This window comes from Gadus chalcogrammus, chromosome 17, assembly GCF_026213295.1.
Source record: "Gadus chalcogrammus isolate NIFS_2021 chromosome 17, NIFS_Gcha_1.0, whole genome shotgun sequence".
In the NCBI taxonomy this organism is placed as follows: domain Eukaryota; kingdom Metazoa; phylum Chordata; class Actinopteri; order Gadiformes; family Gadidae; genus Gadus; species Gadus chalcogrammus.
In genome coordinates this window covers 5,231,555-5,244,054 of record NC_079428.1, presented here as the reverse complement: position 1 = coordinate 5,244,054, position 12,500 = coordinate 5,231,555, and the positions used below count along the sequence as shown (strand labels likewise).

The 12,500-nt window shown below is 43.9% G+C and overlaps 3 protein-coding genes across 3 annotated transcripts in view; 1 reads left to right on the top strand and 2 right to left on the bottom strand.

Moving 5' to 3' along the window:
- The window catches only part of LOC130370064 (fibrinogen beta chain-like), a 9,208-nt gene extending 7,828 nt beyond the window's left edge, over positions 1–1,380 (bottom strand). Inside the window, exons 1-3 of the mRNA XM_056575712.1 lie at positions 1,365–1,380; positions 755–825; positions 1–265 (exon numbers count right to left, since the gene is read on the bottom strand). The exon at positions 1–265 is cut by the window's left edge and continues 64 nt beyond it. Coding sequence (XP_056431687.1) covers positions 1–249 — 249 coding nt within the window. The 5' untranslated portion in view covers positions 250–265; positions 755–825; positions 1,365–1,380. The remainder of the gene's footprint in view (positions 266–754; positions 826–1,364) is intronic.
- The window catches only part of LOC130370189 (fibrinogen alpha chain-like), a 22,819-nt gene extending 12,551 nt beyond the window's left edge, over positions 1–10,268 (top strand). Inside the window, exon 5 of the transcript XR_008892957.1 lies at positions 8,852–10,268. The gene's annotated coding sequence lies outside the window, so the exon portion shown is untranslated. The remainder of the gene's footprint in view (positions 1–8,851) is intronic.
- Positions 10,269–10,366: 98 nt separating this feature from the next.
- Positions 10,367–12,500, bottom strand: part of fgb (fibrinogen beta chain) — a 6,316-nt gene continuing 4,182 nt past the window's right edge. Inside the window, exons 8-13 of the mRNA XM_056575789.1 lie at positions 12,307–12,421; positions 11,891–12,010; positions 11,677–11,799; positions 11,493–11,587; positions 11,215–11,405; positions 10,367–11,011 (exon numbers count right to left, since the gene is read on the bottom strand). Coding sequence (XP_056431764.1) covers positions 10,780–11,011; positions 11,215–11,405; positions 11,493–11,587; positions 11,677–11,799; positions 11,891–12,010; positions 12,307–12,421 — 876 coding nt within the window. The 3' untranslated portion in view covers positions 10,367–10,779. The remainder of the gene's footprint in view (positions 11,012–11,214; positions 11,406–11,492; positions 11,588–11,676; positions 11,800–11,890; positions 12,011–12,306; positions 12,422–12,500) is intronic.

Genomic DNA, 12,500 nt, shown 5'->3' with positions numbered 1-12,500 from the left:
GTTCACACACCAGCAGTACCCCCGGGGTGCCCAGCACTGCATTGGCGTGAAGTTGCCGTCGTCGTCACACGTCGGCACGTACGACCTCATTGGGGGCAGCAAGAGGGCCGCCTTCCGCTCACTCTGGCAGCGCGTCAGGTGGGTGATATTGTGGGCAACCTCCAGGGTGTCGGAGAGCGCAGCCGTGTGGCCGAGCTCCACCAGCAGCAGCAGCTGGAGCAGGCCCAGTGTGATGGCTCCTCCTCTCATCCTGGCTGCTGTCAAGCTGCAGGAGGGAACACTCTACAGCTGTCATTTCAGTCTACCTGCTCAGAACGGCCATAGCCATTCGTCAGCTATATCACAGTGTTGGGTAGTAGTAGGTTAGAAAGGTTAAATGCAGAGGTCACATTTAGTTGTGTAGTAGTATGGTACTCTATAGTACAAGGGCAGTGACAAGTGAAGAGTCTTCCGTCTGTTTTTTTTTAAAATATAGTCATATAGGCTATAATATAATCAAAGGCTGGTTTAGTTAGTGAGCAATGGATTACATTGATTATGGAAAGATTTTGCTGCTCCATTCTGTCCGAAACCAAGAAGCGTTTGGTGGCGATTACTTTGGATGACCTGTTGTTCGTTTGCAACGTTTTGTTCGCTTAACAAAGTCCACTGTTGTATTAAGCTAGTTAGTATCATTATTTAGCTTTAGGTTAGTACAGCATGAGGAGTAATATATTTGTATAATAGGTTATAATGTGCCGGCTGTGATTCTCACCCAATTTCCTGCAGGTTGTGGTTACGGTGGAGGTGGTAGAAGGTCTGATGGTGCTGGTGATGGTTCTTATGCTGGTAGGTCACCCACCCACCCACCCACCCACCCACCCACACACCCACACACCCACACACACACACACACACACACACACACACACACACACACACACACACACACACACACACACACACACACACACACACACACACACACACACACACACACACACACAAGAGAATAATTACCTTTTTAGTGTGACTTCCTCTTTCGCTATGAGGTGGAAGCGTATGAGCAGTACCAAACACATTTAGTTACATTTCTAAACAGTTAAATTTAATTACATTCATCAACACAGTTAGTTACATATATAAACATATTTGGTGACATTTATAACACACTTACTTCTATAAACACATTTGGTTAAATTTTTTACACTGTTTAACAAGTTTAACAAGTTTAACAAGTGGATTGCCGCACGGTTAGCGGGTGGCAGGCAGGCAGGTAAAGGGTAATTCATTAACGCAAAAAGGCAAGGAACACCGAGAACACAGGTGACACAGGTAACACGGGTAACACAGGGAACACAGGTAACACACAGGACACAACTCACCACAAAACACAATAATCCGACAAGGAACAAAGGAAAGACAAGGGCTTAAATGCCAAACACAGGGCACACAACAAGGAACAGCTGAAATACATTAGGGGAGGGAGCAGTAATCACACAGGAGGGAAACTTGACAAGACAACAAAACAAGACAAGGAAACAGACAGACCATGAAACATAGACCATCAGCCACGGCTTTTATAAAACGGCCATTATGACTAGATCAGTCAGTATAACTCTTTGAAAACACATTTGAAAACATTTATAACTGTTTAATTTATCACAGTAACATTTCTAACAGTATATAGTCCATGAGCCAGGGCCCCAAATATGGGCCATCGGTATAATCTGGGGGGACAAAGTCTCATACTGGTTTTTGGCAAGGTATACACCCCTAGTACTAGAACAATCATGATGGCAGTGCAGAAGTCATAGCCAAATTACTTTTTTCAGCTCATGAAGTCACTAACTGCCTTAGGCTCATGGTAGGGATATTGTAGATATTCTATAATATGGTGCTTGGTATCGTTGGAAAGGGGGACCTTTTAGGCTTTACTGAATCTCATCATTTAAGCCCAGTGCTGAATCTGTCTGACCAACACAGAGGTCACATGACTTCTTTACACCAGAAATAACACACATTTTCTCACAATATCCTCCTAAACTGTATGCTTTCTTTTATCCCTGTAACATGAAAGAACACCAGGGAGACAAAACTCAACAACTTCAATACTCAAGGCACTCTGATGATTCAGAAAATGTACCAATACTATTTATTCGGTCGAGCCTTAAATTAGACGTCTTCAAAATAGAATGGAGCCAATAAAATGGACAAATAGAATACCGTATTAGTCCAGGGTCAAATGGCCTATTTATTCATGTACAGTTGCAATAAAAAGTAATTGTTTCAATAGTGTTGTCAACATAACATTTGTAAGTGGTTTTTGGATTAAATATTTTTTATTTGGAAATGTTGATGAGCACAGAATGCACTGAGCATACATTTTAACTAATATAATATACCCACTTTCGAGTTCACCCACTTTCACAAGTTAGAATGTCAGAAAGTGGCTCATGTACGGAATGTTGATGGATTTTGACAGTTTGACAAGGTTTTCTCAGTTTTGTGAAAATATTGTTGGTTCAGTTGACTGGTTACAACAACACTACCAACTATGCCATCAACTTCTAATGAGTTCCAGGGGTATTAAATGTAAGTACATAATACTTTTTCTCAAGCAATAATCTCAATAATAATAATCTTTTCTCACACACACATAGAGATATATACGTTTTTAACTGAACACATGAACACATGTCCACATGCACACTCCCACTCAAACTCGCAGCCACACACACACAAACAGCAACACACCCAGACACACACACACACACACACACACACACACACACACACACACACACACACACACACACACACACACACACACACACACACACACACACACACACACACACACACACACACACACACGCACGCACAAACACACACTCAGTACCCTCAGTGACGGTGTGTATGTGTATGTGTGTGTGACAGACAGACAGACAGACAGACAGACAGACAGACAGACAGACAGACAGACAGACAGACAGACAGGCAGGCAGGCAGACAGACAGACAGACAGACAGACAGACAGACAGACAGACAGACAGACAGACAGACGACAGCCTGACGGACGGACGGACGGAGGGAAAGACAGACAGACAGACAGACAGACAGACAGACAGACAGACAGACAGACAGACAGACAGACAGACAGACAGACAGACAGACAGACAGACAGACAGGCAGGCAGACAGACAGACAGACAGACAGGCAGGCAGACAGACAGACAGACAGACGGACAGGAGGAAAGACAGACAGACAGACAGACAGATAGGAGGAAAGACAGACAGCAGGAAAGTGGGGTTAATATTGAATGAGGATGATGATGTTCCGAACTCGGTCCTCCTCAGACTCGGTGCTCCGGTATGTTACCGGGGCCGACCGACTGGCAAGGAAGCTGAGGTTGCTACGGAAACTATCGTCTGCGTCGTCACAGAGACTGAAGGAGCTGAGGTAACAGGTCCAGAAACAGATGGAAGAGCATTATCATACAGAGGTGAGGAGGGCTGTGTGAGTGGGTGTTTCAGTGTTAGTTTATAGGTTTGTGTCATTGTGTGTGGTTGTGTGCGTGTGTTTGTGCTGGTGTGCGTGTGTGTGTGTGTGTGTGTGTGTGTGTGTGTGTGTGTGTGTGTGTGTGTGTGTGTGTGTGTGTGTGTGTGTGTGTGTGTGTGTGTGTGTGTGTGTGTGTGTGTGTGTGTATATGTCAGTGTCGGTGGTTGGTTGGTACATTGTCCATGGTTGTCCAAACATTTACTGGAAGTCCATCAGTCAGGGACAGTGCTCTCTCTCTGTACAAACATGCACACACGCACACACACAAACACACACACACACACACCCACACAGACATCACCTCACATGAGACGGCTGTCACCTGATCAGACCTCTCACCTCACATGAGACGGCTGTCACCTGATCAGAACTCTCACCTCACATGAGACGGCTGTCACACGATCAGAACTATCACCTCACATGAGACTGCTGTCACCTGATCAGAACTATCACCTCACATGAGACGGCTGTCACATGATCAGAACTATCACCTCACATGAGATGGCTGTCACACGATCAGAACTATCACCTCACATGAGACGGCTGTCACACGATCAGAACTATCACCTCACATGAGACGGCTGTCACACGATCAGAACTATCACCTCACATGAGACGGCTGTCACACGATCAGAACTATCACCTCACATGAGACGGCTGTCACACGATCAGAACTATCACCTCACATGAGACGGCTGTCACATGATCACAACTATCACCTCACATGAGACGTCTGTCACATGATCACAACCATCACCTCACATGAGACTGCTGTCACACGATCAGAACTATCACCTCACATGAGACTGCTGTCACATGATCACAACTATCACCTCACATGAGACGTCTGTCACATGATCACAACCATCACCTCACATGAGACTGCTGTCACACGATCAGAACTATCACCTCACATGAGACTGCTGTCACATGATCAGAACTATCACCTCACATGAGACGGCTGTCACCTGATCAGAACTATCACCTCTTTTTTTGCGCGGTCTGCTATATTTTCCCCTCAGCCCACACCATCCACTTGACCGTTGACGTTACTGCGTGCTGACGTAATGACGTGCCTCGCGTCACTTTCCCGCTATCCGTCTGTCATCCCAGGGAATTACAACTTTGTCAAAAATCAACGGATTGAAAATTGATGAAAGAAACACGTAATTTGCCATGAAAAGGAAGGTCAACCAGGAGAACCGCCAGTTTAAAACTGAATGGACCGATAAGTATTGCCAACGCAAAGCCAACATGCTTAATATGCAAGCAGACCGTGGCTGTCATTAAATCGGACAACCTGACACTTTAACTGTTTGCATGCTGCAAGCTTTAATGGAAGTTTCCCAGAAACATCTGAGCAACGCAAACCAAAGATTGCAAGCATGTTGACATAATACAAGCGGTCAGTTTTAACCATATGCAAAACGGCATCGGCACAAGAGAGCGCAACAGCTGCTTCATTGCATGTTTCCTGGACGCTTGATAAAGCTAAGAAGCCCTTTGCTGATGCAGAGTTCATCAAACAATGTGCAATTCACATGGCTGGTGAAATCTTAAATCAAGAGGAAAAAATCAAAACAAAAGTTGTGGAGCTATGAAAGCAGGTGCCGAGGAAATGTCAGCTGAACACAAAGATCTGTTGCTGCACAACGATGTTCGCTGGCTGATTAAGGCCGTGTGTTGGAGAGGGTGTGCGACCTGCGTGATGAACTTGTGTCATTTTTATCCAGCCTGCAGAGCCCAAAAGCCCGCAAATTTCTGGCGGGCTGACGCCAAGGTGTTGGCAGATGTTAATTTTTTGTGTGACATCATGTCTCATCTGAATCACCTTAACCTGCAGCTACAAGGCAAGAACCACACTGTTGCTGACATGTACGAAGCGATTGAAGCCCTCCAGTCGAAGCTGGATGCTATTTAAACCTAATTGATCTAGCCCTCCTGCATTATCGCCAAAACAGTAATTATAATTAAAGCTAAATTTGCACATAAAAATGGCGAATTAGAAATTAGAATTAGAAAAATTAAACGACATTTCGGCCCTTGGCATGGCATGTTTGACCAAATTTGGCCCTCTGGAAAAACTAATTGGGGAACCCTGCTCTAGGTTGTTTCCTGCAGTACCGGAGTAGCCGTCCACCGACATCAGGTAGTTACTGGACTCTGATTGGATGGTGAACTTACTGTACATGGCGTGCACCTGAACACAGAGAGGGTTGTTCACCTTTGACATGGACACTTTGCAGGTGTGTGTGTATGTCAGTGTCGGTGGTTGGTTGGTACATTGTCCATGGTTGTCCAAACATTTACTGGAAGTCCATCTGTCAGGGACAGTGTGCTCTCTCTCTGTACAAACATGCACACACGCACACTCAAACACACACACACACACCCACACAGACACACACCCACACAGACACACACACACACAAACACACACACAAGATATATAATAATATATAATAATACAGAAAATATCTGATGATAATAATAGTGGTAATAACATATACACAAATATATGTATTAGATAGATAATAGATAGATAATAGATAACAGATATATGAGGAGGTTGTTTCGTGTCCAGGTCGACGTGGACATTAAGATCCGGGCTTGCCAGGGCTCCTGCGCAGGCCCGGATTAAGCAGTCACAGGACCCTGGGCACAAATGTTGGATGCCCCCCCCCCCCCCCCCCCCCCCTGAAAAAAAAACCAGTGCTGTGGCAGGTGTTTTTTTATTATTAATGATTAGGCCTATTGTAGCCTATGTCACAACAGAACATAAATGTTTCTATTGCATATTATCAACAAAGCATTATATGCTAAAACAAGACAAAGAAACATTTAACAAAGCTAAATGATATGCTAAAACCATCACCATCAAAATAAAATACTTTAATTATTTGTTTATTCGATTTGTTTATTCAGTTTATACTAGCCTAGCCCTATCAACTTATGAATTGCTGAATGAACATATGAACATAGATTTTTTTAATGTGACTGGTATCATCCCTTGGTCTCCTTTCTTCACTCAGGATCCCCTATCACGGTCTGGTTGTCTGTCTTTCTGATTTCCCCACTTCTGTCCTCTCTTTCATCTTGATCCTTAAACTAGTACTCCTCTCCGCCAGGGTATGTCTATATAATGAATGGCAATACATTACACGTAGAAGTTAGTAAACAGAAGTAAGTCTGAATACAAATATGTAACATTAAATGAGAAATAATATATATATGTTTATGTCTCCCTCCCAGACGCACCTGTTAGAAAAACTTCTTACGGGCTCTCCTATTAGCAAAGTCAGTGATAACTTCATCGAATTCCAGGCTCCTGAGTAGCTCCGTCTCGATGGCCATGAGTGACAGCGCGCTGAGGCGCTGTTGCGTCTGTGTCGTTCTAAGCTCATTTTTAATTCTGGCTAGATGTGAAAATGATCGTTCCCCTTCACAATTTGTCACAGGCAGGGTCAAAAAAATACGGAGAGCTATAAAAACGCTTGGGAAAGTTGATTGCAGACCATGTTTTAAGATCATCTTCAAAAGCTTTTGAGGAGACTTATCCTGTTCGTTTTGTATGAAGCTTCTGAACTGGATTATTTCATTGGCCAAGTCGACATCTAAATCAGATGGGTATGACATGCAGAGCACTTCTGCCTGTTCACGGATACTGGTCAAATTGTCAGTTTCCATAAAGAGCAACTTAAATTTGTCCAAAACATCCCGATATGCGTCCATTCTGTGCCCCAGGCAGCTAACCAGTTTGTCAATTATGACATTGAATGTTGCTACCTGATATTGCTCTTGGCCTGTCACAGCCTGTACAGTACATTCCGCTACACTCAAACAGGGGATACTTGGTAAACGTTTCTAATTGAAACCGAGGCAACCGGCGTGCGCTGATATTGACTCATTCGCAACTTAAAGGGGCCCGCCCGAAAAAAAAAAAAAAATATATATATATTCGGACGAGTCTTGGGCCCTCTGGCTGGGCGGGGCCCTGGACACGTGCCCATAAAACCCATTGGTTAATCCGGCCCTGCTCCTGCCTCCAGGCTGACCTTCAGGCTCCAGGAGGAGGACTACCCGGACCTCCTAGACCAGATAGCCCTCTCTCCTCCTGCTCCTCCACCCAGGCGGGAGCTCCCAGACGTAGCAACCTCCGCCCCCGGCGGACTGGAAGAACAGCTGCGACACTTTGGAGACAATGAGGAGAACGAGCTGGTGATCCACCCACCACGCCTTCACCCAGAACACCCAGACCTCTGAGACGGCTGTCACATGATCACAACCATCACCTCACATGAGACTGCTGTCACATGATCAGAACTCTCACCTCACATGAGACTGCTGTCACATGATCAGAACTATCACCTCACATGAGACGGCTGTCATCGGATCAGAACTATCACCTCACATGAGACTGCTGTCACATGATCAGAACTCTCACCTCACATGAGACTGCTGTCACATGATCAGAACTATCACCTCACATGAGACGGCTGTCACCGGATCAGAGCTATCACCTCACATGAGACTGCTGTCACACGATCACAACTATCACCTCACATGAGACTGCTGTCACATGATCAGAACTATCACCTCACATGAGACGTCTGTCACATGATCTGAACTCTCACCTCACATGAGACTGCTGTCACATGATCAGAACTCTCACCTCACATGAGACTGCTGTCACATGATCAGAACTATCACCTCACATGAGACTGCTGTCACATGATCAGAACTCTCACCTCACATGAGACTGCTGTCACATGATCAGAACTATCACCTCACATGAGACGGCTGTCACATGATCAGAACTATCACCTCACATGAGACGGCTGTCACCGGATCAGAACTATCACCTCACATGAGACGGCTGTCACCGGATCAGAACTATCACCTCACATGAGACTGCTGTCACACGATCACAACCATCACCTCACATGAGATGGCTGTCACATGATCACAACTATCACCTCACATGAGATGGCTGTCACATGATCACAACTATCCTCTGGTCAAGCAGGAACCACCGAGCACACCGGAGTCTGTGATGCTTTTGTTGTTCGGGGCCATGTCGGGCCGCACCCCACCTCCAAATGGAGCTGTAGTTACAAACTGCTGCCCCAAACACTACTGAAGAGTCAGGCTGTTTTATCTTGAAGAATAAATAATACCATGTATTATTGCAGTAATATGAGTACTGTCATGGAGTCTTATAGAAAATACATTTATTTTTATTATACTTTAATTCATTTTATTCGATATACATATATATATAATATCAAGGAAGTGGTACGGAGAGAAACAGGTTTCACTGTAATATGAAAGGAGGTGGTACTAGGAGAAACAGGTTTTACTGTAATAATAAAGGCAGTGGTACTATTAGAAACAGGTTTCACTGTAATATGAAAGGAGGTGGTACTAGGAGAAACAGGTTTTACTGTAATAATAAAGGCAGTGGTACTATTAGAAACAGGTTTCACTGTAATATAAAAGGAGGTGGTACTAGGAGAAACAGGTTTTACTGTAATAATAAAGGCAGTGGTACTATTAGAAACAGGTTTCACTGTAATATGAAAGGAGGTGGTACTAGGAGAAACAGGTTTACTGTAATAATAAAGGCAGTGGTACTATTAGAAACAGGTTTCACTGTAATATAAAAGGAGGTGGTACTAGGAGAAACAGGTTTTACTGTAATAATAAAGGCAGTGGTACTATTAGAAACAGGTTTACTGTAATATAAAAGGTGGTGGTACTATGACGAACGTGTTTTACTGAAATTTATAAAGTGCTGAAAGCAATATTTATCTGTTAAAATAAGTGTGGAATAGCTCTATATTCCTACAGCCATCACTTATAGTGTGTCTGGTCTGTTGAGAGAGAACTCCACAAAGAGGAATACTAGTTGGTATGATGAGATTCAAGATTCAAGATGCTTTATTTATCCCGAGGGAAATTACTGTGCAACAGTTACAATACAAAGGTGGGAAAGTAATGCAGGGTTGGAGTCAAAATAGATAAAATAGATGGAAATAAAATAAGTACAAACTAAATAAGTGAAAAGGAGCGATTGGATAAAGTGGTATTAGTGGTAAAAGTGGTAAAGTGATAAATATTATAGCAGCAATTATTGGCAGCATAAATTAACTAAAGTGATGAAGTGAAAATTGGGTAAAAATAAATAAATAAAGTGACATTGGTCTCAGGGCATAGTGTCTCCACGGTCCCTTCTGCAGCCGGAGGTAGATGCGTTAAACCGTCACACACACGCAGAGTAGCAATACTAATTCATAGGTCATGAATTAGCTAGAAAAACCTAACTGCTTATTTCAAACAGCCAGTTGCTATGATGGCATGTTAGCAGATATCGAACCTGTGGTATTTTATTTCCTGACCTTAACCCTGTACAGTCTAACAACCTATGAAGCCATCAGTGTTCAAATTGAGAAGAAAATTGTGAGAAATAAAGAGTTAAGTTTGAAGAACAAGACTCGTATGGTCCATCTCCTATTGATGCATGACTCGAGACTGTCAGAGTCTGGAGACCATTTCAGTCTGAACATGCTGTCATTCTGAGATACTGTCAGTCGGAAGACTGTTACTATGGAGACTGTTGGTCTGAAGACGGTGTCAGATTCTTTAGATGCTGTCTGTGAAATCGTCTTTAGTTTCTGATTTGAAACAAGTAATTTGTCTCTGTGCCAGTTGAACGTGTCTCTGATTTATATGGGGGTGGTTTGGTCGTAAGAAGGACATGCAGGTCTAGAAGGAATGCAACCTTTCAGGGCTGTGGTGTTTTTAAGTATTGAAAACCGCACAAGACTTTAGAAGTGAATGGGTTTTTATTAAATCAATAAGTACTTTGACTCACCCAACACTGACAACATCACACATGAAAACACTGACATCACGCACCCGGCAGAACGATTGACATCTGACATCCAAGCACACACAGGTGAATCGTAACATGTAGCATTCTGCTGTAACATTTCATTGTACCGTTCAGGTGAACAATTCTGCTTCAATGTTGAAACATTCCACGAGTTAAAAAGGCCCTAGTTTCTAGTTTGAAAATAAAATATAAATTATAAAAAATAACATGGTGTATTTTTGGGATGGTTATAGCAGTTGATATGAACCGTGTGGGAAAACGTATGAGCCTCAATCAATATCAGAGCCTTTTTGTCAGGGTGGTGTTAAAGAGTTTGCCTAATGTCTGTGTGTGTGTTGGACCCTCTATTTGCCCTGAAAGAAAGGTCTGATCTTCATGCTCATGGTCTTCAGGGAGAACCAGCTGCCCTTCCAGTTCATCCACACCATGCCGTCGTCTGTGCCATGCTTGGCCATTCTGCTGGTATAAGCCCCGCCCATGTAGTACCGGCCGTTAGGATTGGCCGAGTGGCAGCGGTTGTACCACCAACCGCCTCCGTCCTCCATAGAGCATTGCTTACTGCTGTCACCCGGGATCCTAGAGGAGAACAGGACTTTTAGCTAAGTAGCTTAATATGATAACTAACTAGCTGGAGAAGCTAACCAGATAGTTCATGCTAGCTATGCAACTATCTCCCTTCAGAAAGTTTTTTGGTTCATGAGATCACTCGTTAAAAGCCTCTTGCTTTGAGTTTGCTGAAGCTGAAGCTAGCAGACAAGCACAAACACAAACACACGTACCATTTGTCATTGTCGCGGTCGAAGGTGCTGAACATCATGCCATTGTGGATGGTCATGGTTCTGTTCTCTCCATACAACTCAGTGGCGCCTTGCTCTAGGGTGTTTCCTGCAGTACCGGAGTAGCCGTCCACCGACATCAGGTAGTTACTGGACTCTGATTGGATGGTGAACTTACTGTACATGGCGTGCACCTGAACACAGAGAGGGTTGTTCACCTTTGACATGGACACTTTGCAGGTGTGTGTGTATGTATTACGGTGGGAAGGGAGGTTCTATACCTTGTTCTGGGACCAGTCCTCCATCTCAAAGAGAACCTCAGTGGGGCCCATATTGGTCAGTTGGCTGACATGCTCATTACCCAGCCAGTATTCCCCTGTCACACGAGCAAGTAAAAGCTACAATTACAGGCTACTGACGACAGAACAGAACTCCCAGAATGCATTGCGCGCCAGAGGACCCTACCTGGAGTCTCGCAGTGGCCCTTGCCCACATCAAAGGCGACGTTGCCGAAACCACGGCGATAGTCGTCCCAGCGACGGCCGAAGCCCACACTCCCATCCATCCTGTTCTGGATGAGGAGCCAGCCTGAAGAGAGAGAGACAGGTTAACACACTGGATGGTGGACAGGGAGACTGGCAGGTAGAAAGACAGTCAGACGAGAGGGAGGTGTGCAGACCTCCGTCCTTGGTGGTTTGGTCACAGAAGACCTTGTATCCAGGGCTCAGAGGGCCAGACTGGACCAAGTACATCTGGGAGTCAACGCCGCCCTTTCTGAAGATGTCCTCACACTCCTTACCTAGAAAATAGACCACAACAACATATATATACAGGGTACAATATATCCCATATTATTATATCAGATACAAAATCCCATATCATGCATTATTATATAAGATACAATATCCTATGTCATACATTATTGTATAAGATACCATATCTTATATCACACATTATTAAATAAGATATAATATCCTATGTAATACATTATTAGATACGATACAATATCCTATATCATACATTATATTTAAGACAGGTAGAGAGACGGACAGACAGGCAGACAGACATTTGGACAGACAGACAGGTACAGCTTACCAGAGACGACTGGGATAGGGCAACTGCTGACGCATGGTTCTCTACAGTTCACTTGCTGGGTCTGTATGGCTTTCTCCAGCTTCTGAATTTTCTCTCTGATCTTTAAAAGGGCTCCCTAATTGCCAAAGATACAATATATCAGAGCCAAAACTACATTGATATTGAATACATCATAGTTAACCCAAGTCATAGTG